Source organism: Corythoichthys intestinalis, chromosome 10 (assembly GCF_030265065.1).
Source record: "Corythoichthys intestinalis isolate RoL2023-P3 chromosome 10, ASM3026506v1, whole genome shotgun sequence".
Lineage (NCBI taxonomy): Eukaryota > Metazoa > Chordata > Actinopteri > Syngnathiformes > Syngnathidae > Corythoichthys > Corythoichthys intestinalis.
The window spans coordinates 25,736,402-25,762,737 of NC_080404.1; the positions used below are offsets into that span (position 1 = coordinate 25,736,402).

A 26,336-nucleotide genomic window follows, 5' to 3' on the forward strand; every position below is an offset into this window, starting at 1 on the left:
TTCAGCCTTTGTCTGCTCTGTGTAGCACACTGACACATTCATGTTATGTGATGGGATTGTCAACGGGAGGATGTAGTTTGTCCTTCCCCCGCCCACACGACTATCAGCTTGACACCTTCGTTCATCCCCCTTGCCTTCATTTTCCTCATGGGTGCGCCCATCAAACAAATAAAAATAAATGTAGGACAAAGTCACCGCTGGCTGCTCTTAAAGGGATGTCCCTATTCTACTTCTGTATTCCAGTCCTCGTTCCCGTTAATCTAAGGGCACCAAAACAGACCGAGACACTGTCCAAGGCCACATAAACCTGCACCTGTAACCCTATCATTAGCGTGTAACCAATGTCAACGCAGACACAGAAACGGCTTCTCATGACTAATTAATGGGGTAAGATGAGAAATATAGCTGAGGAGAAAGGTGAGGCTTGGCAGACCTTGTGGCAGCAAAGGCTCGCCTAAATACGGACCTCCTTCCAGGGTGTTGATAATACCTGGCAATGGGGTCAGGACGGAATACCAGAGCCTCCATTTGGAACGGAGAAGAGTATGTAACCATTAGAGGATGCTGCTGTTAGTAGCTGACACCATTCCCCACATTTCAATCCACAAACATATTATTAATGGCACTTGTTCATCTAGCTCACCCTTTGAAATCGAGGCAAACCGTCTGGAATTGGATATAGCCTAATGGACTCTGACGGAGGCCCCTATCATCTATCCAGAATTTCCTGAAGCATTTGTCCTCATTAGAATCACGGGTGAGCTCGAGCCTATTCCTATGCAAGAGAAACTGAATTGGTCGCCAGCCAATCACAGGGCACATTTAAACAAACGCACACATTCACTCCGATGGACAATTTAGCGCCGCGGTGTGAAAGCGGTTTTCCTGTGAGCCACCAAATTTAGTTTTAGATACCCTTAAGGGTCTGATTATAAATATTGGATAAATGCACAATTACAAATGTTCTATTTTTCACAATTTAAAAAAATTATATAAACACCAATAATGGCATTTCTGAATGTTTTAGCCCTATCGATCCAAAGGATGCTATTTTTTTGCACAGAAGCTGGACAATTTTAAGAACAAGATTAAAAACCGCCTTTTTTTTTTTTTTTTTTTTTTTTTAAATGATCTATCACAGTGATGCACTGTGTCGTATTTTTACGACCATATGCAGATGCAAACTGAATATTTGAACAGTCCCACAAAGAGTCCAATGTTGATGGTTTTTAGGCAGTATGTGACACTCCAAATGGGGTTAACTGTAAAGCTATACGCATAACCAAGAAAATGACACATATTTTGAATACATTTTACAATGTTTCTTTCTGTCTGTTGCCCCCCATATCCCTTTTTTCAAGGGCGTAAGTTTGGTCTCACATTGGTAAGGACGTATAAAAGCATATCCTGCATGCACACTTTTTGCTGGGGACGGGACATTAATAAGACCAAAAGGATTGGGTGAACAGGGGTGCTACATATCTTACGAATATGAACCTAATTAATTGATAGGCTAAATGATCAATGCAAAATAAATCTGTATTAACTTATACCAACTTTCATGTGTATTGTTCAGGTGATACACCATTCGATTCAAACCTTTGTTTTCGAAAACTACTAAAAAACATTTTGAATACTTCCAGAATAAATGTCTGGATTTTATTAGCAAATTTAAATTGCAATATTTGAACATAAATCATATTAACATACTTACATAAATTTTTTTACATATCTTACGAATATGAACCTAATTAATTGATAGGCTAAATGATCAATGCAAAATAAATCTGTATTAACTTACACCAACTTTCATGTGTATTGTTCAGGTGATACACCATTCGATTCAAACCTTTGTTTTCGAAAACTACTAAAAAACATTTTGAATACTTCCAGAATAAATGTCTGGATTTTATTAGCAAATTTAAATTGCAATATTTGAACATAAATCATATTAACATACTTACATAAATTTTTTTTTTTACCTCGACTATGATTAATGTATGATTATCTGAAAAAATGTCTGCATAAGCTGCATATAAAAATATTTTAAAATAAATAATGTAGAAAATAAATAAATACATTTTAAATAAATGCAAGTCATCATCATCAGCCATTCAAACGCGCATATGAGGGGGGAAAAAATGGACCGGCACATTCAGCAAGGGGAAAGAGGTAAAGGTAAGTCTTAACATAATGAATGTAATTCACTCAATAATGGTAGGGTCAATTCTATCCTTAAAACATATGGGAAGACAATCTAAATTACCTATATAAAGCCATTATATAATGCAAATAAGGTTGCTTAAAAGGTGGTGGGGACGATTTAAGCATCCTGAAAAGTTGGTAGTGTTATGTCCCTACCGTCCCTATGCAAACCTATGCCCTTGCCTTTTTTGCCCATCTGCATTCTCTGAATTACAAAAAAAAAAAAAAAAACCACGATCAGAGCCCTGAGATTGATTGATGGAAAATATTCTGGATGGCTTATTTTTCATTCCATCTGAGCTGCCTCCAAAATAAATAAATAAATAAATATGAAAACACAAATTAAATATTGTGAAAAGAATCGACAACATGAAGAAAAAAAAAATGAAAAAAAAGTGACTTTTGTTGGGGGTTAGATCGCCCAACTCTAACAGATCACATTGGCTTGATGCCATCAAAAATGATTATGACATTTGACATTCAGCCAAAAACCTGTCAGCAGCCAGAAGCTGAGCTGAACTGTATTTGGTTACGGACAGTGCACATGACTGCAAGACAGTTATACTTCTGGCCACATAAAGATATGAGGAGGGCCAAATCAGTTCTTAGGTTTTACGTCTGTGATTTTCAATGGCCCACACAAGCTTATTTCTGGAAGATGGGAGAGAGGAAGCTGAATAAACTCCACAAAGCTGATATTTGAACACCAAACCAAAAACTATAAGGCAGATGTGCTAGTCCTACTGCTGCTCAGCCTCAATCAAATAGGAATAAAAATCCATTGTGATTGGATGGCTTCCGCTGCTCTTTATGTTATGCCAGTGATATGAGACGTTCCTTATATACTTTATGTAAAGGTACTGATGATTCAATCCAAACACAAGACAGCACAAAAGACAAATTTGTAATTCATAGAAGGATTCAACAAAATACGTAATTATTACGTAAATATTTTTATTTCGGTTGGGGCTATAGATTGTTGAAATTTTTGCTGCCAATGTAAATTTTTTGTGAAAATAAGTTATTTACATTGTCCGCCTCACAGTTCTGAAGTTGTCGGTTCAATCCCAGCTCCTGCGTCCTTGTGTGGAGTTTGCATATTCCCTGTTCCATGTCCTGTCCTGTCCCTGTTCCCATCCCCTAATATGTAAGTTTTTCTCTTGGTGCTCCAGTTTTCTACTACACCAACTCCCAAAAACATGCATGATAGGCTGATTGAATACTGAGTGTTTGATTAGTTGTTTGCCTCTATGTGCCCTCCGACTGGCTGGCAACCAGTTCAGGTGTACCCTGCCTCCTGCCCGTTGTTACCTGGGATAGGCTTCAGCACCCCTGTGACCCTCGTAAGGATAAGTGGTTCAGAAAATGAATGAATGAATGAGTTGTTTACATTTGGGAAGCGTTTTGCTGCGACCTAAAAAAAAAAAAAACATTTACTTGATACTATTTTAAATGATATACAATGTAATATATCGTAACAATTTTACCTTGTCGCCATCTTTTGTCTTTGTGGTCTTATTTTTGTGGTGCATTATAGGTCAGAATACATTTATTAATAAAATAAAAAAAAAAAAAAAAAAAAAACACTGTGATGACCATGAACACAGTGCAACAGTAATGAAAGCCGCATGCTTGGAAACTTTCCTTCAATATTTTATACAAAGTAAGAAGCCATCATATCTTATCATTCATTCATTCATTCATTCATTCATTCATTCATTCATTCATTCATTCATTCATTCATCTTCTGAACTGCTTATCCTCGCGGGGGTGCTGGAGCCTATCCCAGCTAACAACGGGCAAGATATTTTATCATAATCTGCTCATTTTATAGTTTTAAACTAATTTATAATTTTTTAAAAGGAAAGTATCTTAATATTTTTTGATGCCGTATTGTGGTGAAAACATTAAAGCTTTTCATGGATGCATTACAGTAATCAATTTACAACTCTCAAATCTGCAGAAGAACATAGAAAATACTATTTTAGTAACAAATCGTGGACTGGGCCACATAATAGACATAACAGTCTTTTTTTCATTCGTTTTCTGAATGGCATATCCTCACGAAGGTCACGGGGGCCTTGGAGCCTATCCCAGCTAATTACGGGCAGGAGGCAGGGTACGTACACCCTGAATTGCTTGCCAGCCAGTCGCAGGGCGCATGGAGACAACCAACCTTTCATGCACACACTCAAACCTACAGACAATTTGGAGCATTCATTCTGCTTACCATGCATGTTTTTGGGATTTGGGAGGAAATCGGAGTATCCGGAGAATACCCACTCAGGCACAGGAAGAACATGCAAACTCCACACTGGGAGGCCGGAGCCGGGATTGAACCAACAATCTCAGAAATGTGAGGCGGACATGCTTACCACTCAAGACTATATCCCTAAAATCTTCAAAGACATTGTTTAGTTTAGCTTCATGGGAATTACCCATTCGGGAAACACACACAAAAAAAAGTAGTTTGGTATTTTGATACCGATAGAGATACAGGTTGTGTATAACGTAGCTTGCTTTGACACAAGTACAAAACAAGATATTTGATCAAGTATTTGAAAATGCATCAATGTATTTTCTGAATGGATATTACCATATGCCAATCTTAGGGAATTTAGTTACCGTATTTTTCAGACTATAGGTCGCAGTTTTTTTCATAGTTTTGCTGGAGGTGCGACATATACTCTGGAGCGTTTTATGTGTGAAATTATTAACACATTATTATATCATTTCACATGTTATTTTGGTGTTTTGGAGTGACACTTATGGTTTGGTAAACTAGTTAGCATGTTCTTTATGCTATAGTTATCTGAATAACTCTTAATAGCTATGCTACGTGAACATATGTTAACCATGTTCGCATTTCGTTGTTCATGCATCATGTAACATTATCATACTCTACACTTATTCAGCGTGTTGTTCTCTATTGTATTTTTATTTTAAATTGCCTTTCAAGATGACATACAGTATCTGTTCTTTGTGTTGGATTTTATCAAGTAAATTTCCCCTGAAAATGCGACTTATACTCCGGTGCGACTATATGTTTTTTTTTTCCTCTTCATTGCGCATTTTGGGTCCGGTGCGACTTATACTCAGGTGCAACCTGTAGTCCGAAAAATAAGGTAGTTACATTGTCGCTGTATATACACCAATTGTTTACAAACAGTAGTTTGAAATGTAACCTCTATGTATATTGCGATCATTAGCTAAAATATTTATGAAAACAAATTTAAGACACAAATAATGGGTGCACTTAAGACCAGATGGCCTTTAATATCAATTAATTGCACATTAAAGGTTTAATTGTTGTAATAAAGTATGAAGTGCTTCCTGCCATTTCTTAAAACAGTTTTGCACTCCACATACAAAAAAAAATGTACTCAAGGTAGCTTTGAACACTAAATTGTCATCAGTGGTAATGGTCATTCATCTATATTTGACCTAGCTCTTGCCCAAAAAAGCTGTGATCGGCTCCTGCACACCTGTGAAACTAATGAGGATAAGCATGCCTGTTTTTCTTCCATTTGATAGTAAATCAAATTCAAGAACAGAGCATTTTATGATCAACTACTGAGCTAACACCATGTACGATTATTCACTGCGACGCTCGTAAAACATGGTTCTCACAAACTGTTTTTTCGAATGAGATTTGTGTATTTTCCACTCTGCTGAATGTAAATGGGCTGCATGAAAATGCTAATTAAAATCTATGTCTGTGTCGCTAATTAGTCGAGTCAGTCTGCAATTGCACGCTCAGTGGCCTGAACTTTTTTTTTTTTTTTAAACAAAGTCACCATGGCAATGTGGAGGAGGCCTAGTATCCCACAATGCAGAGGAAAGAGCTATTTTTAGTACAAAGGGTAAACACAGCATGAGCCGCTCTTAAAAACACCAACTCAGCTTTTTTATTTAATTATTTTGAAGGATGGGATAATCCATGTTATATTTAATTCTTTTTTATTTTTACTATGGTTCCTATCTATTATTTTAAATTGCCACTGATCTTGGAAAAAAAAGGTTAATTATTCAAAATGATAGCAATTATTTATTTGTAAAAATGACAAAAATAACATAAAAAAGAAACCAATAAACAATATTATAGTGTATTTTAAGGATGTAAATGTATTAGTCTGTCTTTAGGGGATACCACAGAGGTTTTTAATTATCTGAAAATACCTGAAACCAATATAACCAATATAACTGTTATATATATTGTACAGAATCTCATTACATGTACTGTAGTTATAAAAGAGAAAGAATGTCATAGAAGATTAATGTTTTCCTAACTGAGGATCATTTCCCCTACAAATGTGTGAGTGAGAATTCTATTTTTATTTTCTTCACAACCTATTCCTATTAATAAAACCATGTCCCATCTTCTACATTCAGTTCAAATGTTCTTTTTTTAGCCTCCTCTTGGTTGTTTGTGTACTCATCCATCGCCCTTGTAGGTGCTATTTTTACCATGACCTAAGTGAATTATTTAAATACTAACCTAGCTTCCCAGACGGTCTCCCGCTAAGTCGCTTAGAAGGTACTCTTTCTAGGAGACATTTACTTATTAGACCTAAATCGCTTTCAATACTTGTGCTGGCGGTCGCCGGATCAAAACATTCATTAGCAGTGATGCATTATGGTATAGACGGCAAAATCCCTCGCTGTTAGTCCTGCAGCTTGTCAAGGTCACAGTAGGGCAAACACAGGCCTATTGTCTCACTGGGGGTATTTTGGGCTATTTTTAAAGCGTCACAATCAGCCTAAGTTCTTGCCCTTGTGAGTAAATGAGGATTTACATATGTGCCATTGTGTTGTTTTTGGTCTGGGAGGGTAATGTGACGAAACATTTTCAGTCCTGAAATAGCCGAATGTGCTCTGTGGTGTTCCCTTCGGGTGGCCTGTGTTCTATGCGTCATTTGTGTGTATGCAAATGTGTGTATATCAACTTCAGATTTACAAACAAGCAGCAGCCTTTGGGGTTAGACAGTTTTTACTATTTTTTTTTTACTGAGATTCCTTTTTTGGGGTGGTATGCACAAATATAAACCGCTGATGAATACGGAAGCTTTTTTATAGAAGCTTTGGAGTCCCCAGGATTTAGACCCATTTATTTCCATCGAGCCTAAGAGAATACACTGGCATTTTGTCCCCCCCACCCCCCAAACACAAACATGGATTCACATCCTTCTATGACTGTCGCTATGTCACTTCTTTCTGCCTTTCTTTCAGCATGTCTATCTCCTTGCCATCACCAATGCTTTAACCCCCAGGCTGTGCCAGGGCTTAAAGGGGTAATAAGAGCTGTGCTGGGCCACAGTCTATTTTCCGCGGTACGCTGGCAGCTCGTGGCCAAAAATCCCATGTGATTGTGTGGTGTGAAGTGACACCCACCCAAGCCCAACTATCTCACACCTAATGCAGGAATTGGGATTTTGTCTTGTCTTACCTTGGTTTCCTGTTGGGAACACTGACACGGGATGAGATCTGGTGCAATATGGTGCAATAATTCTGTCATCATTTTTCTATAATTGTTCGAGGCGTTGAGTATAATACTCAAACGTTCGCATTATTTTTAGTGTGTTGCTTTGGGAACTGATAGTATAGACGTTTCATGAGACTGTTTTTCATTTCTATTCAAAAGAGATATGATACATTTGTTTTCACAATTAAAAACAGTTCTGTGTCTTAAGTTTGTATCAGTAATTCTCAAAGTGCAGTACGAGTACCAATGGTGAGTCACAGTTTCCCTCTCGTGGTGCGCAAGTACATCATGTATTTATACCTATGAACTGTAATATATATAAATAATCATATCATAAATTAGTAAATAATACGAGTTATTATTTAAATCCAGTGTTTGTTTTCCTATATATCGATGTGTATTTAGGTAACTTTTAAGTCACTTTTTGGGAGTATTTTACCAGATTTAAGAGTATTGGACCACCAACTTTTAAAAAGTGATTGAGTTGGTTTAGGAGTATTTTGATTACTTTTGTTAAGTATTGGATTAGATTGGAAAATATTAATCCTAATTTTCGCAAGTATTTCAGTTGATTTAGCAGTAATTAGTTAACTTGATTTAATGATTGGTCTTACTTCTATAGTTGTTTATCTACCACTTAGCCTAGGTTCATACCGCAGGTCTTAATGCATGGTTCCGACTCGAGTAAGGCATTAACTTGACGGTCTGAACGGGAAAAGTCGCATAAAAGTGGACCATTTCAAATCCGATCCAGGTCACTTTCATATGTGGTTAAAATTTGATATGGGCTACATTTTTCCAGGACGTGGCGGCAATCAGACTGTCGAGTTCCCTGAATCGGAATTGATGCAGCAATTACGTCAGCAAAGAGTGAGAGAGACAGGGTGCTACGATAGCGGTGCAGCTGTGCATTTGCGTTAGCGCCTAGCTTGAAAACGGCTTTTGGGGAAGGGACAGGCTTCACAACAGTCATAAAGAAATAAAATGGGTTGAGGATGAGCCTGAGAATGCTCGGTTTTCTCCTTGCTCCAAATGAGCAATATTTCAAGATTGCTTACACGGCTGGGAGTCAGGGCAAACTGTCCGTGTGTGTGTGTGTGCGTGTGTGTGTGTATGTACATCATGTGTAGTCAAGGGCGTAAGTTTGCATAGGGGCGGTAGGGACACAACACTACCAACTTTTCAGGAAGCTAAAATTGTCCCCACCAACTTCTAAGCAACCTTATTTGCATTATATAATGACTTCAGTTATAAAGGTCATTTAGATTGTCTTCCCATAGGCCAGGGTTCACTAAATCCAGACCTCGGTGCCACTTTTTCTGTCGTGTTTTTCACGTCTCTCTCTCCCCTAACACACCTGAATCAAATGATTAGGTCATCAGCAACCTCTCCAGAAGCCTGATAATGATCCTGATTATTTTGATTCAGGTGTGTTGGAGGAGGGAGACATGGAAAACACAGGAGAAAAAGTGGCACCGAGGTCCGGATTTAGTGAACCCTGCCATAGGCCATATGTTGTAAGGATATAATTCAATTGGCCCTACCATTATTAAGTGAGTTACAGTACTTTCAATATGTTCAACCTTACATTGACCACTTTTCACTTGCTGATGTGTCAGTCCATTTTTACCCCCCAAACACACATTTGATTGGCTGATGACTTGACCCCACCATCTCCACACACACACACATTAACAGCCCGACAGAAATACAACATGCCGCTTCCTCCGCCCCCTTCGAAGACGAGGGATATTAGAAGTTTTTTTTTTCCCACCAGTAGCAGCCACTGTAAGTAATGTACAAAGATGTTAATGTTGTGGAGGTGGGGAACACAGCACTAATTTTGCTACTGAAAGTCCGTGTGAATTTCTCAAACTCCAGGAGGAAGCTGCCTTGAGAGAAATATCCTACTGCATGTTTTCTACTGTTAACGTTAATTAAACTAAGATATGTAGTGAACTAAGGATTACCCCCTTATAGATAGTTAATTGATGATTAAGAAGTTTGTATTTCTTGTGCATGTTAACATAATTTGTGTTCAAATATTGCAATTTAAATTTGCAATTTGCAACTTTCAGGCAAGTTTTCAAAATGTTTCTTTAGTAATTTTTGAAAACAAGGGTTTGAATCGAACAGTGTATCACATGAACCAATACACATGATAGTATAAGTTAATACATATTCATTTTGCAGTGATCATTTAGCCTATCAATTAATTATGTTCATATTGGTGAGAAATGTAGCCCCCCTGACCCATGTTCACCCAGTCTGTTTGGTCTTATAAATGTTTCATCCCCAACTAAAAGTGTACATGCTGGTTATGCTGTTATATCGTCCCTACCAATGTTGAGACCAAACCTACGCGCTTGTATGTAGTCATTTGTTTTGATGTGGGTCAGTTTGCTCAGCACATCTTGGACTGTGAATTAGTGCGTATGCTTGATACTTGAACAGACTCAATGGACAAAGGTAGTCTAAAATGCTAAATGGAGACTACTTATACAGCGCATTTACCTACATGGTTACCATGCCCAAAGCGCTTTACATTAGCACACATTTACTCGTTCACGCACACATTCACACACCTTCTACTGCCATGCAAGGTGCTGCCAACCCATTGGGGGCAAATTAGGGTTCAGTACCTTGCCCAGGGGCACTTCAACGGTGGGCAGCCGTAGCCGGGAATCGAACAGCTGACCCTTCGGTTCCAGGATAACTTGAGCTACCAACTGCGCCACGGCCACCCCGTATGTCTAGACGGATACGGCCAAAAAATCGGAATTGTGCATTAAGATCTGCAGCATGAACCTAGCCAAATTGACTGTATGAGTGTGAGTGTGAAGGGTTCGCTCAAAATTCACCCTGTGATTGACTGGTAACCCATCCTTGGTGTAATCTGGATCTCAAAATGTATGTGTAAACCAGAGGTTGCGCTAGACTTTTTCGTTGCGTGTCATTTTGACTGACAGGGTCATAAAAATCCGGTCATAATCTATTTTTACCAGTCACTTAAATTTTTAAAATGACTATATCTTGATGCATAATATAAAGTAACTAACATTAGTGCAGTCATGGATTACAGTAAGCAGGCCAGTGCTGTGTTTCCATATATATTTTTATTATATTATGTATATACAGGATATATATATATATTTTTCCCCCAAGTGGGACCTTCCATGATCCTAATACATTTAATAATAATAAAATATTATATAATTCCATTTTATATATATATATATTAATGTATTATGATTACTAAATAAAAATGCACGTTGATATGATGCGCATAAAGGCAACTTCAATTTTTAAAAAAAATCATTAGAAAGTTGTATGGACTTACAATCCGCTAGCTTATTGTTTCCTGTTGTCTTCCGAAATACACCTGGGTGACGGCGCGTCAAGTGTTCATTCATAGCCGACGTGCTACCGTGGTATGCGAGCTCAGCTTAGCAAAAAGAGTACACACAGTGGTGGCACCCTCCATATTTTCCTTGAAATAATTTCAGGCTCTAGCTAGTCTGGTCTGCTTTTTTAGCTTTATGCCGCTTTCACCGTGTTACCAATTCTGCCCTCCTTAGTAATTGGCGGTGTTTTCAACTGCTCGCCGCAGTGAGGAGTGAACCGGCGATTCACTTGATTCGTTGTCATCCTTCATCCTCCACTGCACCAGTCCCTCTTTTTTCACCTCTTTTATCAACACCATCGTCGTTTTGGGGCTTTTTGAAGAAACTTCGGACACTCAGTTGCCTTGACATTTTTCTGAGTAAGGCCAACGACGTCATGCATCAAGAGAGACAATAGCTAATTAATATGCTCACTCGCCACCCTGTGGTCTAGGGTGTGAATTGCAACCTGTCAAAATGACAGATGGACTTCAGTTTTTTCCGTCACCGTTTTAAAAAACCGGTCAACGACGGAAAATATTCGGTTAATGCGACCCCTGGTGTAAACAGCATTAAAAGTTGGGTTCAGATTCAGGTCCCCTCTACTCTAAACAGGATAACAGGTATAACAAAACTGCCTAAAAATAGTTTGGGTCACAATAAGTGAATGTGTACTAATTCCTAATTTTGCCACCCTTTCAGAATCATGTTGTAATCGAGAGGTATTAGTATCTCCTTCTGAATGTTCCATACCAAGCTGTAACTGACAAAAAGCTGGTTGCACCCACTTTTGCCTTGGGAAATTGTCAGTAAGATGGCTACTCCATACTGAAGTTCTATTGGATCAAATTGGCCATTTTCAGGGTTTTTACAAATATTCAATTCTTACCGAATTCAAGAGCTATACTCAACAGATGGTGAGCATTTTCATCTTCGCATGTGGGTGGAACATGGTAGCAAAGATTGGCTTTTGTCATCAAGCATTAAATTGTCATATCACTCTATCCAGAAGATCCCCAAACTTTTATGGTCCTACTTACATTTTGACTGAGTTGAGATGACAAAATGGTTGACAATCAGTCAAGCGTTTGGGTTTTACATCAAAATGTGGGACAAACTTGGCTTTTTCCATCCAGCTTTCATTCTCCAAATTCTACACGCTGGGGGAGACTGAAGGCTTTGATTTTTAACTCATTGCCATTGACTGCAATAGGTGTCTAATCCATTTGAATTGGAAGTGCTTGCACTGATCATTCACTGTGAGTGGTTAGCGATTTTAGGGTGTACTCTCTCGCCCAAAGTCACTGTAGACAAGTGCTGTAGAAAATGAATGGCTGGATGTTTTGAAGCCCATTTAGTGCACTTGGATTCTGTCCCAGTCCATTATGGATGAATTTGTTCTTCCCTCTAGTTAAGTTACTAATGTCCTTTGACTTCGAATAATCACCAAATTAAAGCTTTCACTTGAAAATGTGATCTTTCCTTATGATGGAAAGTCAAGCTGACTAACCAGTGAAGCCCATGTTGCACGCTGCCATGCTTCGCTGGGGTTATCGAGAACGCTTTGGGTCATATGACTCGAGATGAGTAGTTAGTCAGAATTAGGCCAGAGTAAGCCCAAGGGGGGGGGACGCCACGGTGACCACTCCAAATGGTGTCTTTATTGTGCGCCATCTGTGTGTATGTGTGCTATTTATACAATGGGATGGCATAGGAAATTTATTGGGTTGATGCGTGACTATTTAATTGAAATTTAAGTGCACTGACATAAACTTCTTTTTGAGAACGGACTCAAATTAACCTCTGCACAAAATCTGATTGCCCTTCACAATGAATTTTCCCTTCAACCAAATCAAAGTGTTTATTTTTAACATTAGCCTCGAGTGGTCCTAATTTTGTTGGGCATGGGCGAGGCTTTTACATCATCTTTTAAAGAGCAGAACAGCCCCGAGGACACGCCCGAGAAGGACAGTGTGAATTACAAGCTGGATCATCTTGAAGCACTACATCCTTTCTGGTGTATTTCAGCTTGTTCGTCTGATTTCACGGATGATAAAAATGTCGAATCCTTATTCATTCATCCAACTCTGGTGGTCATTATGCGATAAATTCTATACATACTGTTTATACTTCTTCTTCTTCTTCTTCTTTACTTCTTCCTCTTGAACAAAATAGTGCGTATTTTTGCGGACTGAAGTTGTTTGTGCGTGTTTGCTGTGTGGTTCCACGCCGCGCAAGAAAGTTGTCCCGAGCAGGAAGCATCCTTTCTGCAGTAAACTGTCCAAAATTGTTTTTTCTTCAAAGTATTGTGATTTCTTGAGAAGAGTTACTGTTGGTTTAAATACTTAACCTTTTTCGAAAAGTAAAAAATGACATACGAGGGGCAAAAGTAATGCACTCAAGTGCATTGCTCGTACATGATTTTACCAATCTTGTCTATATTTGGCACAAACATGATAGGACACACCTTTTTGCTATTGTTATATGTGTTTTTCTTATTTTCAGATTTTCAAAGCTTAAACTAGCTTTCAAAATGGCTGCCCCTCTTGAAGCTCGTCAGAAACAAAGAGCTGTAATCAAATTCCTTCTTGCAGAAGGAGTAACCCCTTAGAGGATTCACAACTGGCTGGAAAATGCCTACAAATGTCTATAGTACTGTAGAAAGATAAGGCAGCGATTTAAAAACTACTGAAGACCATGAAGAGGTGGGTATAGCCAGCACAGCCGATAAGCCCCGTAGTGGTCGCCCATCCACCGCTGCCAGTCCTGACAACAAAACTTATGCTGATGAGTTAGTTTAAGCTTTAAAAATCTGAAAATAACAAAAACACATATAACAAAGGTGTTTCCTATCATGTTTGTGCCAAATATAAGCAAGATTGGTAAAATCCTGTACGAGCAATGCACTTGAGTGCATTACTTTTTGAATGCCCCTCGTACAGTGGGGCAAATAAGTATTTAGTCAACCACCAATTGTGCAAGTTATCGTACTTGAAAAGATTAGAGAGGCCTGTAATTGTCAACATGGGTAAACCTCAACCATGAGATACAGAATGTGAAAAAAAAACAGAAAATCACATTGTTTGATTTTTATAGGATTTGTTTCCAAATTAGAGTGGAAAATACGTATTTGGTCACCTACAAACAAGCAAGATTTCCGGCTGTCAAAAAGGTCTAACTTCTTCTAACGAGGTCTAACAAGGCTCCACTCGTTACCTGTATTAATGGCACCTGTTTTAACTCATTATGAGTATAAAAGACACCTGTCCACAATCTCAGTCAGTCACACTCCAAACTACACTATAGCCAAGACCAAATAGCTGTCGAAGGACACCAGAGACAAAATTGTTGACCTCCACCATGCTGGGAAGATTGAATCTGCAATAGGTAAAACGCTTGGTGTAAAGAAATCAACTGTGGGGGCAATTATTAGAAAATAGAAGACATACAAGACGACTGATAATCTCCCTCGATCTGGGACTCCATGCAAGATCTCACCACGTGGTGTCAAAATGATAACAAAAATGGTGAGCAAAAATCCCAGAATGACACGGGGGGACCTAGTGAATGACCTACACAGAGCTGGGACCACAGTAAGAAAGGCTACTATCAGTAACACAATGCACTGCCAGGGACTCAAATCCTGCACTGCCAGACGTGTCCCCTGCTGAAGAAAGTACACGTCCAGGCCCGTCTGCGGTTCGCTAGAGAACATTTGGATGATCCAGAAGAGGACTGGGAGAATGTGTTATGGTCAGATGAAACCAAAATAGAACTTTTTGGTAGAAACACAGGTTCTCGTGTTTGGAGGACAAAGAATACTGAATTGCATCCGAAGAACACCATACCCACTGTGAAGCATGGGGGTGGAAACATCATGCTTTGGGGCTGTTTTTCTGCAAAGGGACCAGAACGACTGATCTGAGTAAAGGAAAGAATGAATGGGGCCATGTATCGATAGATTTTGAGTGAAAATCTCCTTCCATCAGCAAGGGCATTGAAGATGAAACGTGGCTGGGTCTTTCAGCATGACAATGATCCCAAACACACAGCCAGGGCAACAAAGGAGTGGCTTCGTATGAAACATTTCAAGGTCCTGGAGTGGCCTAGCCAGTCTCCAGATCTCAACCCCATAGAAAATCTGTGAAGGGAGTTGAAAGTCCGTGTTGCCCAACAACAGCCCCAAAACATCACTGCTCTAGAGGAGATCTGCATGGAGGAATGGGCCAAAATATCAGCAACAGTGTGTGAAAAGCTTGTGAAGAGTTACAGAAAACGTTTGGCCTCTGTTATTGCCAACAAAGGGTACATAACAAAGTACTGAGATGAACTTTTGGTATTGACTATATACTTATTTTCCACAATGATTTGCAAATAAATTATTTAAAAATCAAACAATGTGATTTTCTGTTTTTTTTCCCCCCACATTCTGTCTCTCATGGTTGAGGTTTACCTATGTTGACAATTATAGGCCTCTCTAATATTTTCAAGTGGGAGAACTTGCACAATCAGTGGTTGACTAAATACTTATTTGCCCCACAGTATGTTGTCAAAATGATAAAAACTATCTTTGACATGGTTTCAAGTTGACATTTTATTTTCATCGTCATTCTGACCATGAATAGACCTGTTCCTGCAATACACATTATGGCCAGAAAATGGTTACACTGACTTGTTACATTGCCATTGTAATACCACCAATCGGCCACAAGATAACCCTATTTCCACTCAAGTTACCACTGCACTCAACAATTAGTTCCTCCTGCCAACCGAATGTGCGTAATGCATGCAAGACAATTGAAAACAGCAACATATTGAATCCTATCAGAACATACAATCAGTTCTAATATCAATATGAATTATTTGTTATTAATTATATTGTGGTAACTTAATATACAACAGTCTTAAAAGTCCAAACCACTAGTCACTCGTTTCAGTAGATAATTAGATATGTTTATGTTTGAAAAAAATATGTATGCTACAGAGCTGCCTCAGTTTACACTGGATAGTTTTAGGTTGCAGCACTACCACTTGATACATTTATCATTTATGGCTGGTCAGTTTAATGTCAATTCAAAAAATATAGTAAGCCGGGAAAAGCTGTTATAATGGTTGTATTCATTTTCACCTAACAATTATGAATATGATAGGATGTGATGGATTTTTTTCTATACCGACCAGCACCGATTCATATTAATGATATTTCTGCTGTGTGTGTGGGGTGCCGGTGGAGGGTGGAGATGGGTTGACTCTTTCCTGACAAGGGAATGATTGTAGATGCACATTCAAGTGATGAATGGGATGTTTAATGCCTGGGATTGTTTTTTTTTGTGCCTACTTGCTAATGCCTAATTATCATCAGGGATGGGTATTATGACGGGCCAAACACACCGTGGCTTATTTATAAACATCTGCCATTTGCGAAAGAGAAATCTGGTTAGCGGCTGTCTCCTTCTTGACGGGTGAGGACGCAGGAGATTCTGCTGAGTGGAGCATCTGTCATATTGTGGAATATCTGTGTTGTGTATTTGTGGTTTAAAAATGAATTGCAAGATATTTCATGAGCGGATGACAGGCTCTTCCTCCTCTTTCTACATGACTCTTGTAAAACAGCATTTCTTCCAGTGGCAGTCTCTGCTCTAATTTATGTTGTGCCCCAATTAATCATTCAGTGCATTGTCCACTTGAATAAATAGACGGCTTTTGTTATTTGCAAACATATGAACCAAATTAACCGACAAACCAAATTATATTCTTAGCTCACTTTGTTGCTAGCTAAAATTTCAGCATGTACAGAAGAATGTAAAAAGAATCTCTTATATATTTCATCCGGGTGGGCAATGAACTGCAGTAAGTTTATCCTAGACCGACAGTGAGGAGCAGAAGTATTTGCACATTGTGGTTTTGCAAGTTCACCGACTTAGAAAATAGGTAGAGGTCTAAAATTTCAATCATAGATGCATTTCCACTTATAGAGACATAATCTGAAAATAAATCCGGAGCTCACATTGTAGGATTTTTCAATAATTTGTCATTTACTGGGGTTCATAAGTATTAGTACTCCTGAGAAAATCAGCGCTAATATTTAGTGTAGAACCCTTTGTTTGCAATGATAGAGGTCAGACGCTTTCTGTAGTTCTTCAGCAGATTTTCACATATGGAAACAGGGATTTTGGCCTATTCCCCCACACAAATCTTCTCTAGATCTGTCAGGTTTTGGGGCTGGCGTTGAGAAGTTTCAGCTCCATCCAAAGGTTTTCAATTGGATTGAGGTCTGGAGACTGGCTAGGCCACTCCAGAACCTTGATATGCTTTTTACACAGCCACTCCTTGGTCAACTTGGCTGTGTGCTTCGGCTCATTGTCATGTTATAAGATCCAGCCACGACCCATCTTCAAGTCTCTGACTGAGGGAAGGAGGTTTTGGCTCAAAATCGGACGATACATTTCACCATTCGTCTCTGCTTTATACATTACAGTTGTCCTGTCCCTTTTGCTGAAAAGCATCCCGAAGGCATGAGGTTTCCACCCCCGTACTTCACAGTGGGGATGGTGTTCTTGGATTATACTCATCATTCTTTTTGCTCCAGACATGACGAGTAAAGTTTGCACCAAAAAGTTCTACTTTGGTGTCATCTGACCAAATTACTTTCTCCCAAGACCCATCTGCATCATTGAGATGTTCCTTGGCAAACTTCAGGCGGGCCTTCACATGTACTGGCTTCAACAGAGTAACCGTCTGAGCAATGCATGATTTTAAACCATTGCACTGTAGTGTTCTACTGACAGTAGCATTTGAAACTGTGCCTCCAGCTCTCTTTAGGTCACTGACCAGCTGCTGCCATATAGTTCTAGGCTAAGCCCTCACTTTTGTCATCATGAGTGATGCCTCACGAGGAGAGATTTTACATTGAGCCCCAGTCTGAGGAAGATTATTAGTCATGTTTAGCCTTTTCCATTTTCTATCAATTGCTGCAACTGTTGATTTATTCTCACAAAGCTGCTTTCCAATTGTCCCATAGCCTTCTCCAGCTTTGTGGAACTCAACATTTTTTTTTTCTGGTGTCTTTCAAAAGCTCTCTGGTCTTGCCCATTATAGCAGTTGGATTATGACTGAGTATGGGGTGCACAGGTAACAATTATGAGCTCAAATGGATGGTGGGTGGGTTGTTACTCATGGGGTAAAGGTGGACTTTTTTTTAAGGTAGACTGATAACTCTTTCAGTGTCATGATTATTGCTGATTCTCAGGGGTACAAATACATATGAACCCCAGTAAATTAACAATAAATGATTGAAAAATCATACAATGTGATGTAAGGATTTTTTTTAGATTTAGTCTCTATCAGTGGAAATGCATCTATGATTGAAATTTCAGACCTCTACCTATTTTCTAAGTGTGTGAACTGGCATAATCACAAGGGGTGCAAATACTTCTGCTCCTCACTGTACTGGTCCTTCTAAAAAAATAGCATATTGTGATAAAGTTCATTATTTTCTGTAATGTACTGATAAACATTAGACTTTCATATATTTTAGATTCATTACACACAACTGAAGTAGTTTAAGCCTTTTATTGTTTTAATATTGATGATTTTGGAAAAAAAGTCAAGAAAAAACAAAAATCCCTATATAAAAAAATTCGCATACCATGAAAAGGTACTCTAAAGAAGCTACTAACCTAATCATCTGAATCAACTAATTACCTCAAAACCCCTGCAAAAGATTCCTGAGGCTTTTAAAAACTCCCAGCCTGGTTCATTACTCAAAACCGCAATCATGGGCAAGACCGCCGACCTGACTGCTGTCCTTAAGGACTTAAGGACAGCAGTTGACACCCTCAAGCAAGAGGCCAAGACACAGAAATTTCTGAGCGAATAGGCTGTTCCCGGAGTGCTGTATCAAGGCACCTCAGTGGGAAGTCTGTGGGAAGGAAAAAGTGTGGCAGTAAACACTGCACAACCAGAAGACGTGACCACACGCTGAGAAAGATTGTGGAGAAGGGCCGATTCCAAACCTTGGGGAACCTGCAGAAACAGTGGACTGAGTCTGGAGTAGAAACATCCAGAGCTACCGTGCACAGGCGTGTGCTGGAAATGGGCTACAGGTGCCGCATTCCCCAGGTCGAGCCACTTTTGAACCTGAAACAGCGGCAGAAGCGCCTGACCTGTGCTACAGAGAAGCAGCACTGGACTGTTGCTCAGTGGTCCAAAGTACTTTTTTGAGATGAAAGCAAATTTTGCATTTCATTCTTCTGAATGAAATGCAAAATCAAGGTGCCAGAGTTTGGAGGAAGACTGGGGAGAAGGAAATGCCAAAATGCTTGAAGTCCAGTGTCAAGTACCCACAGTCAGTGATGGTCTGGGGTGCCATGTCAGCTGCTGGTGTTGGTCCACTGTGTTTTATCAAGGGCAGGGTCAATGCAGCTAGCTATCAGGAGATTTTGGAGCACTTCATGCTTCCATCTGCTGAAAGCTGGAGATGAAGATTTCATTTTTCAGCACCACCTGGCACCTGCTCACAGTGCCAAAACCACTGGTAAATGGTTTACTGACCGTGGCATTACTGTGCTCAATTGGACTGCCAACTCGCCTGACCTGAACCCCATAGAGAATCTGTGGGATATTGTGAAGAGGAAGTCTAGAGACACCAGACCCAACACTGTGGATGAACTTAAGGCCACTATCGAAGCATCCTGGGCGTCCATAACACCTCAGCAGTGCCACAGGCTGATTGCCTCCATGTCACACCGCATTAAAGCAGTCATTTCTGCAAAAGGATTCCCGGCCAAGTATTGAGTGCATAGCTGATATAATTAATTTAAGGTTGACTTTTTTTTTTTTTTTATTGAAAAACACTTTTTTGTATTAGTCGGATGAAATATGCTATTTTTTTGAGATAGGGACTTTTGTTTTTGTTTTTTTTTTACTTTTTTCCCCCAAAATCATCAATATTAAAACAAAAAAGGCTTGAACTACTTCACTTGTGTGTAATGAATCTAAAATATATGAAAGTCTAATGTTTATCAGGACATTACAGAAAATAATGAACTTATCACAATATGCAAATTTTTTTTAGAAGGACTAGTATGTGACAGCCCTCAGTAAAGTTATGTAAAATTTGGTTAGTAGGGTAACAGTCAGGAACATATCCAATATAAACAAAAAAACTTTGTGTTACAAAGTAGGACACAATGCTGGATGTTTATCAATATTCTCATATAGCCATGCACCGAGTACAAAGTTGACTAAGATTTCTATAGCGAAAGGCCTCCCATATAAATGTCTGACTTCAAATTAATGTCAGCGCAGACTGTGCAGTTCAGTCAGTATATGAACACCGTGTCTAGGGAGTAAAATACATTGCCATTCCCTTAATAACAGTCGCACCATCTAGATTACTTTGGCTGGAGTCCTATTTCACTTGTGATGGAGGAAGAAGCACTCAAACACAAGCACATTATATAAGATTCTTTTCTATATTGTCACATTGATTCTACCTGTGAATGTGTCTCTGTAGGATAATAATCATTAACTCAAGTGTCCCTTGAGTATGGAGATAATGTGTTTATCCCTTTTCTGTTTTGCAGCCCTATAGAATCCTGCCAGAATTTCTACCAAGACTTCACGTTACAGATCGATATGGCCTTCAATGTGTTCTTCCTCCTTTATTTCGGTCTGCGGGTAAGCATGTGTGATAAATACGCTACAGCTGGTTATTTGATGCAAAAGATGGCGGCAGAACCATTACTTTTCTATTGGACCTGCTTATCCAATTAGAGCTCCTTTCTATTTTGCCTTATTTGAAGATTACGAAGATGCCACTAGATGTTGTAGCATCTTACAAAAGAAAACTTTATTAGACAGGGTTTTAACCGCAAGACAAAAATGGGGTAATGACTCACGTAGTCATAATTTTAAAAGACTGAAATGGAATAAAAAATAACGGAGGCTCAGTTCACCCCAAAAATCAGTGATTATGGTATTTGGACTTTGCTTTTAGTTGATCATGAACATGGGGAGGAGAAATTAAAAACTAATTCAAATTCTGATAATTCCTTTGGGAAAACTTTACATAGAATTACCTTTGTGTGTCAACTGTGCTTTGTAAAATGCCACTTGTCTTTCTTTCTTTTTATTAAGCAGTCTTTAAATTGAAAATACAGTAAAAGTACGTTGTAGGGTTTCCACACATTGCAATAGTTTACAGCATTTTTTTTTCAAATATGTATTTAAAAGAAAACTTCTGAATTCACTTGACTCGATCTTAAATATTGCAGTATCAAACTTGCTATTATTTTTATGCACAACCTTAATAGTTCAAACTAGCTCTGTTTTACATCGTTGTCATGCTAGATAACAGTCTTCTGGCAAGTCTGACATCCTAACAAATGACTAAATCAACTCATAAGCTCCTTATGTTCCCTACCACGAGGTATGAATCAGCAAGTACGGTGATGCAAGAGTGGAGTCATTGCGCGTTGTTGTGAACGTAGGTGTTTCTGTTTGTTATTTTAACTTCCCTGTTTCTTTTCGCAGTTTATAGCGGCCAACGACAAGCTGTGGTTCTGGCTTGAGGTCAACTCTGTGGTCGACTTCTTCACTGTTCCTCCTGTCTTTGTCTCAGTCTACCTGAACAGAAGCTGGCTTGGTGAGTCGTCACAACTCCGGTCCTACAATTATTGTCCCATCAAAACGGAAATCCTATAATCGTTGGCCTTCAATCAGTACCTGTGTCAAACCCTCCTCTTGATCATTGACTCGCTTCCCTTTTATAGCAAGTGTGCCTCTGAGGCCCTTTGGCTCCAGGGCTTCAGTCTTCTATGTCTTGTCATAGAAAGTGACAAGAAATCTCCTCTGATATTTCAAGAGGCGCAGGTGCAAAGGAATGTGTCTAATCGGGAAGAGAATGACTTTGGTCCTGTGTATATCTTGTTTTAGACTCTGTGCTTGAAATAGCTCTGGTGGCACAAATACAAGCGCAAGTTCCATGCAAACAGAGAACTGGCAGTCTTGCATTGGCGGTCTGGAAAACACCCTAACCTGTGTTACATAACGGCCTACTTTTATCTGTGGGTTTGGAGTATTGTGACCTAAATTACACTGTCGTACAAAAGCTCTGTCTTGCTCGGGTGCACAGCTACTCTACGTGTAATACCATTAACAATACTGTTACCTCACGACCATGTGTTTGTAATCCTCAGCCACAATTCTGTTCCATAAGACATTTTTTTCCAAAACTGGAATCATAACAATTGCATTGCCTAAGGGTTCCATTGCATTTATAGTATGTGATCTAAACAACAGACTCACTGCAGTTGAATGAATAAACACCCATGGCTAGTATGCGTATGCAGAAAGCATATAAATAATGTTCTATACAAATGAAAGCTTTAATCTTAATGGATGCCCGTTACTTGCTGAGTAACTACACATCCATGGCCACTCTTGTAACAGGATACATTTTTTTTAATTGCAGTTGATGGAGATTTGGCCATAAATTATAGAGATACCCAAAATTTGAAAGCTGTGTACTGTGTAGGACCCAAAATTTAATATCTGTATCCAGACATTTTAAATGGTGCCTACTGATTTGACAAAATCGGTGCGTAATTATGAAGCTGATATGCGAGGTGTTGAAGGTTTTCCCTAGATGCCCTGCTGTGGCTAATGAATCCCACCAGGAGTTCAAGTCGTGTAATGAATTAGAGATGGTCAAGTAATCCGGTTCTTGGTACTCATGATGCAAGGTGTCCTCGTCTCCTCCTCAGAAAATCACCGCAACAGGGGCCTTGATGAGGATGATGAAAGACATTGAAACGGTGGTCTGGCTTCTGCTTGACATTCTGCGCAGCGTAATTACCTGTGACTCTTTTTTATGTCCTGTATCTGGGCCTGGAGTTGACAGCATTGGCACTGCATTGCAGTGGTTGCACAAAACAGGAGCCAAGATGAGTTAACATTCAAGTGTCAGAATTATGGTTAAACTATCTGTTCCATTTATATTATGTTGACCATCTATAACCACAGCGAGGAGAATGTAACAAAACACCTGGTGGCATGTAAGTTAAGTGTGTGTTTACTGGGGGTAATATTTCCACACGTCTTAGCCTTCATAAACCGTTGCAAAGTATTTCTTATGAAATTAACAGTATGAGTATCTGCCGGTGCATGTAGCAATGGTGAAAAACCTTCTAGAATATTAATGGGACACTCCAAGTCACTGTTGATATTCATGCTGTAGTGAGTTTGAGAGGAGTCGTGAATAATATACAGGCCATATTGTGTAATGTGGCGTTTTAGTATCCTGATTTGCTAGGTGAATAATCACAATAAATCATACACAGTGGAACCTCCAAAAGAGTAGTGCCAAGATGTACCTCTGCACATTAAAACTGCTACAGCATTAAAAGGCTTTCAGATTTAGAAATAAATAAATAAATAAATAAACCTTAGTCAACCGCCCCACAAGTGGTACATTTATATTCTTTAATCTAAAATTGAGTTGTTATATTTGGATTTTTTTTTTATTTTATGTGTGTTTGAGATTTGCAGTCATGATAAGCCAGAAATATATCATTATAACTGTGGAAATGTAAATGGAACTTACCACCAGTACTGTAAAACAGCAAAGCGTCTTACTGTCAAGTACAAGGGAGCAATACTGTTTAAATAACATTCACATTGAGTCACTATCAGGCAAAATACTCCTCTCCAAAGTGGATTATTATTTTTCACAAATTGAAATTATTGGCCGAACCACACGTGGGACTGGTTTATTTTTACAAATTGTTGACCATTCTAAAGTGTTAAAAATCTTTTCTAGGGGGGAAAAATTGTGTAAGCCCCCACTACCCTAAAACACCATTGTGATTAATATTTTCTTTGTCAAACCCAGGAGTAAGATATGAATTCATTATTTTAGGAAGTTGCCATATTGTGCTGTATCTCTCACTGCTGTCAATTGAAATTGCCTTAAAATTTCTTTGTATCGCGCAGGTTTTGTGTTCAGTGTCACGTGACCAAACCTGGGAAGCGGCTAAGCGGGCTCATTAAAGCCGTGTCCTAATTCGGGCATCCTCGTCTGTAAGCGGAGGACACTCCAGGACGCAATAAGCGGAGGATCTTTCTCCCTGTTAACCAAATGCGACTGTGTAGCCAAATTTACATTATGTAATGATGAATTTGAATGAATTTTCTTTTAAATCGACATAAAATGGTATGAACTTATGGAGTGACCGTTGAACCGCGACTATATTTATAACGCCAAGCTAACCAATACTTAGTACTAACTATCACGTTTTAACTAGGGCTGTCAAAATTATTTTAAAATTAATCACGTTAAAATATTTGACGCAATTAACGCACATGTCCCGCTCAGACAGTATTCTGCCTTTTGGTAAGTTTTACAGCAAGGTTTTTTGTGCTGTCTAACAGCGAACTCTTGTGGTCGCTCTACGACATGGTTTATTGCTTTCTTGCCAGTTCAATATGGCTGCACGACGTCTCGGGCTGACGCCTACGTTGTAATGTTGTGCTTATATCAATCAATCAATCAATCAAATTTATTTATATAGCCCTTTACAAAAACCCGAAAGGCCCTCAAAGTGCTTTACAACAAAACATGGCTCAAGATAAATAAAAGGCAGGAAAATATTATACAATGACATTTAAAAAATAAAGTAAAACAAAGAGCGCATCACAATAAAAGTCCAGCAAGTAACACAATAAAACCGATAAAATCGAAAAACATTAAAAAAAAAGTCCTTAAGCTAATAAAACCAGGCTATCCTAATCTTTGTAAAAGGCGAGTCTAAAAAGGTGCGTTTTTAGCCGAGACTTAAAAAGACCTACATCCGTGGTGGTGCGGATTTCGGAGGGAAGGCTGTTCCACAGCCTGGGGGCAGCAACCGCAAAGGATCGGTCTCCCCACTGTTTAAGTTTTGACCTCGGAACATCTAAAAAAAGCTGGCCGGTCGAGCGAAGAGTTCTGCCAGAGTTACGAAAAGTTAAAATTTCCGATAGATATGATGGAGCCTGGCCATAAATAGAATTAAAAACAAACAGTAAAAGTTTGAAATCAATTCTAAAATGGACTGGAAGCCAGTGGAGTGATGATAGCACGGGGGTAATATGCTCACGTCTAGGTGTACCTGTTAAAAATCGAGCAGCAGCATTTTGAACAAGTTGCAGCCGAGAAATCGAGGACTTGGGTAGGCCAAGATAAAGTGCATTGCAGTAGTCCAGCCTTGAACTTATAAAAGCGTGAATTGCTTTTTCAAGGTCGTGGCGACTAAGAAAAGGCTTCACTTTGGCTAAGAGACGGAGCTGGAAAAAACTTGCTCTTACAACAGAACTAATCTGCTTTTCAAAGTTAAGCCTGCTATCGAATATCACTCCGAGATTTTTAACGTGCGTCTTAAAAATGTCAGCCGGAGCACCAGAGTTGGGCTCAAGGGCTTTCATCATGGAAGGTGTGCCAAAAGTAATAAATTCAGTTTTGCTCTCGTTAAGGTGTAAAAAGTTTTGTGCAAGCCACTGCTTCACATCAGATATGCACTCCATCAATTTAGCAAGAGCAGTTTTTTTGTTAGGTCTCAGGGGCAGATAAAGCTGCAGGTCATCAGCATAAAAATGAAAAGTGATATTATGTTTTTTATAATTGATCCTAAAGGTAGGAGATAAAGCGCAAAAAGAACAGGCCCTAAAATAGAGCTATATGATCCTTGGACAAGATTTGTCCGTAAGTATGGTTGTTGTAAAGAATGTACATATTATGTTATTAAGCGAAATGTTATATTTTTTGTATGAGACGCTTTTTGTTTATGTTTAGTGAACCTGTATAGCGTGCTAAGCTAACATTGTTGCTAATGCAATGCTTGTGTACTTTTTTTTGTAGTTTCACTACGGTCTAAAGAGGACAGTGGTTTGAGGCCATTTTATTACTAAATCAGATGAAAAAGGAAGAAGTCTGATTATTAAGACGTCGTTCACTAGCTGTCTAGCTTTGGAAAAAGTAGACGCTTCGGAGTGAGGACAGCATAGACAGATTTAAATGACAGTAGAGTGAAATGCCCACTACAGTCCTTATGTACCGTATGTTGAATGTATATATCCATCTTTTGTCTTATCTTTCCATTCCAACAAATTATTTTACAGGATATATATATAATTTACAGAAAAATATGGCATATTTTATAGATGGTTTGAATTGCGATTAATTGCGATTAATTACGATTAATTAATTTTAAAGCTGTAATTAACTCGAT

At 38.9% G+C, this 26,336-nt stretch overlaps 1 protein-coding gene across 30 annotated transcripts in view; it reads left to right on the forward strand.

The window, feature by feature from the left end:
- The window catches only part of kcnma1a (potassium large conductance calcium-activated channel, subfamily M, alpha member 1a), a 302,368-nt gene that overhangs the window by 165,523 nt on the left and 110,509 nt on the right, over positions 1-26,336 (forward strand). For all 30 annotated transcript variants that reach the window (XM_057848857.1, XM_057848838.1, XM_057848847.1 and 27 more), the window contains exons 4-5: positions 20,658-20,751; positions 21,607-21,718. In XM_057848857.1, the coding sequence (XP_057704840.1) occupies positions 20,658-20,751; positions 21,607-21,718 (206 nt within the window). The remainder of the gene's footprint in view (positions 1-20,657; positions 20,752-21,606; positions 21,719-26,336) is intronic.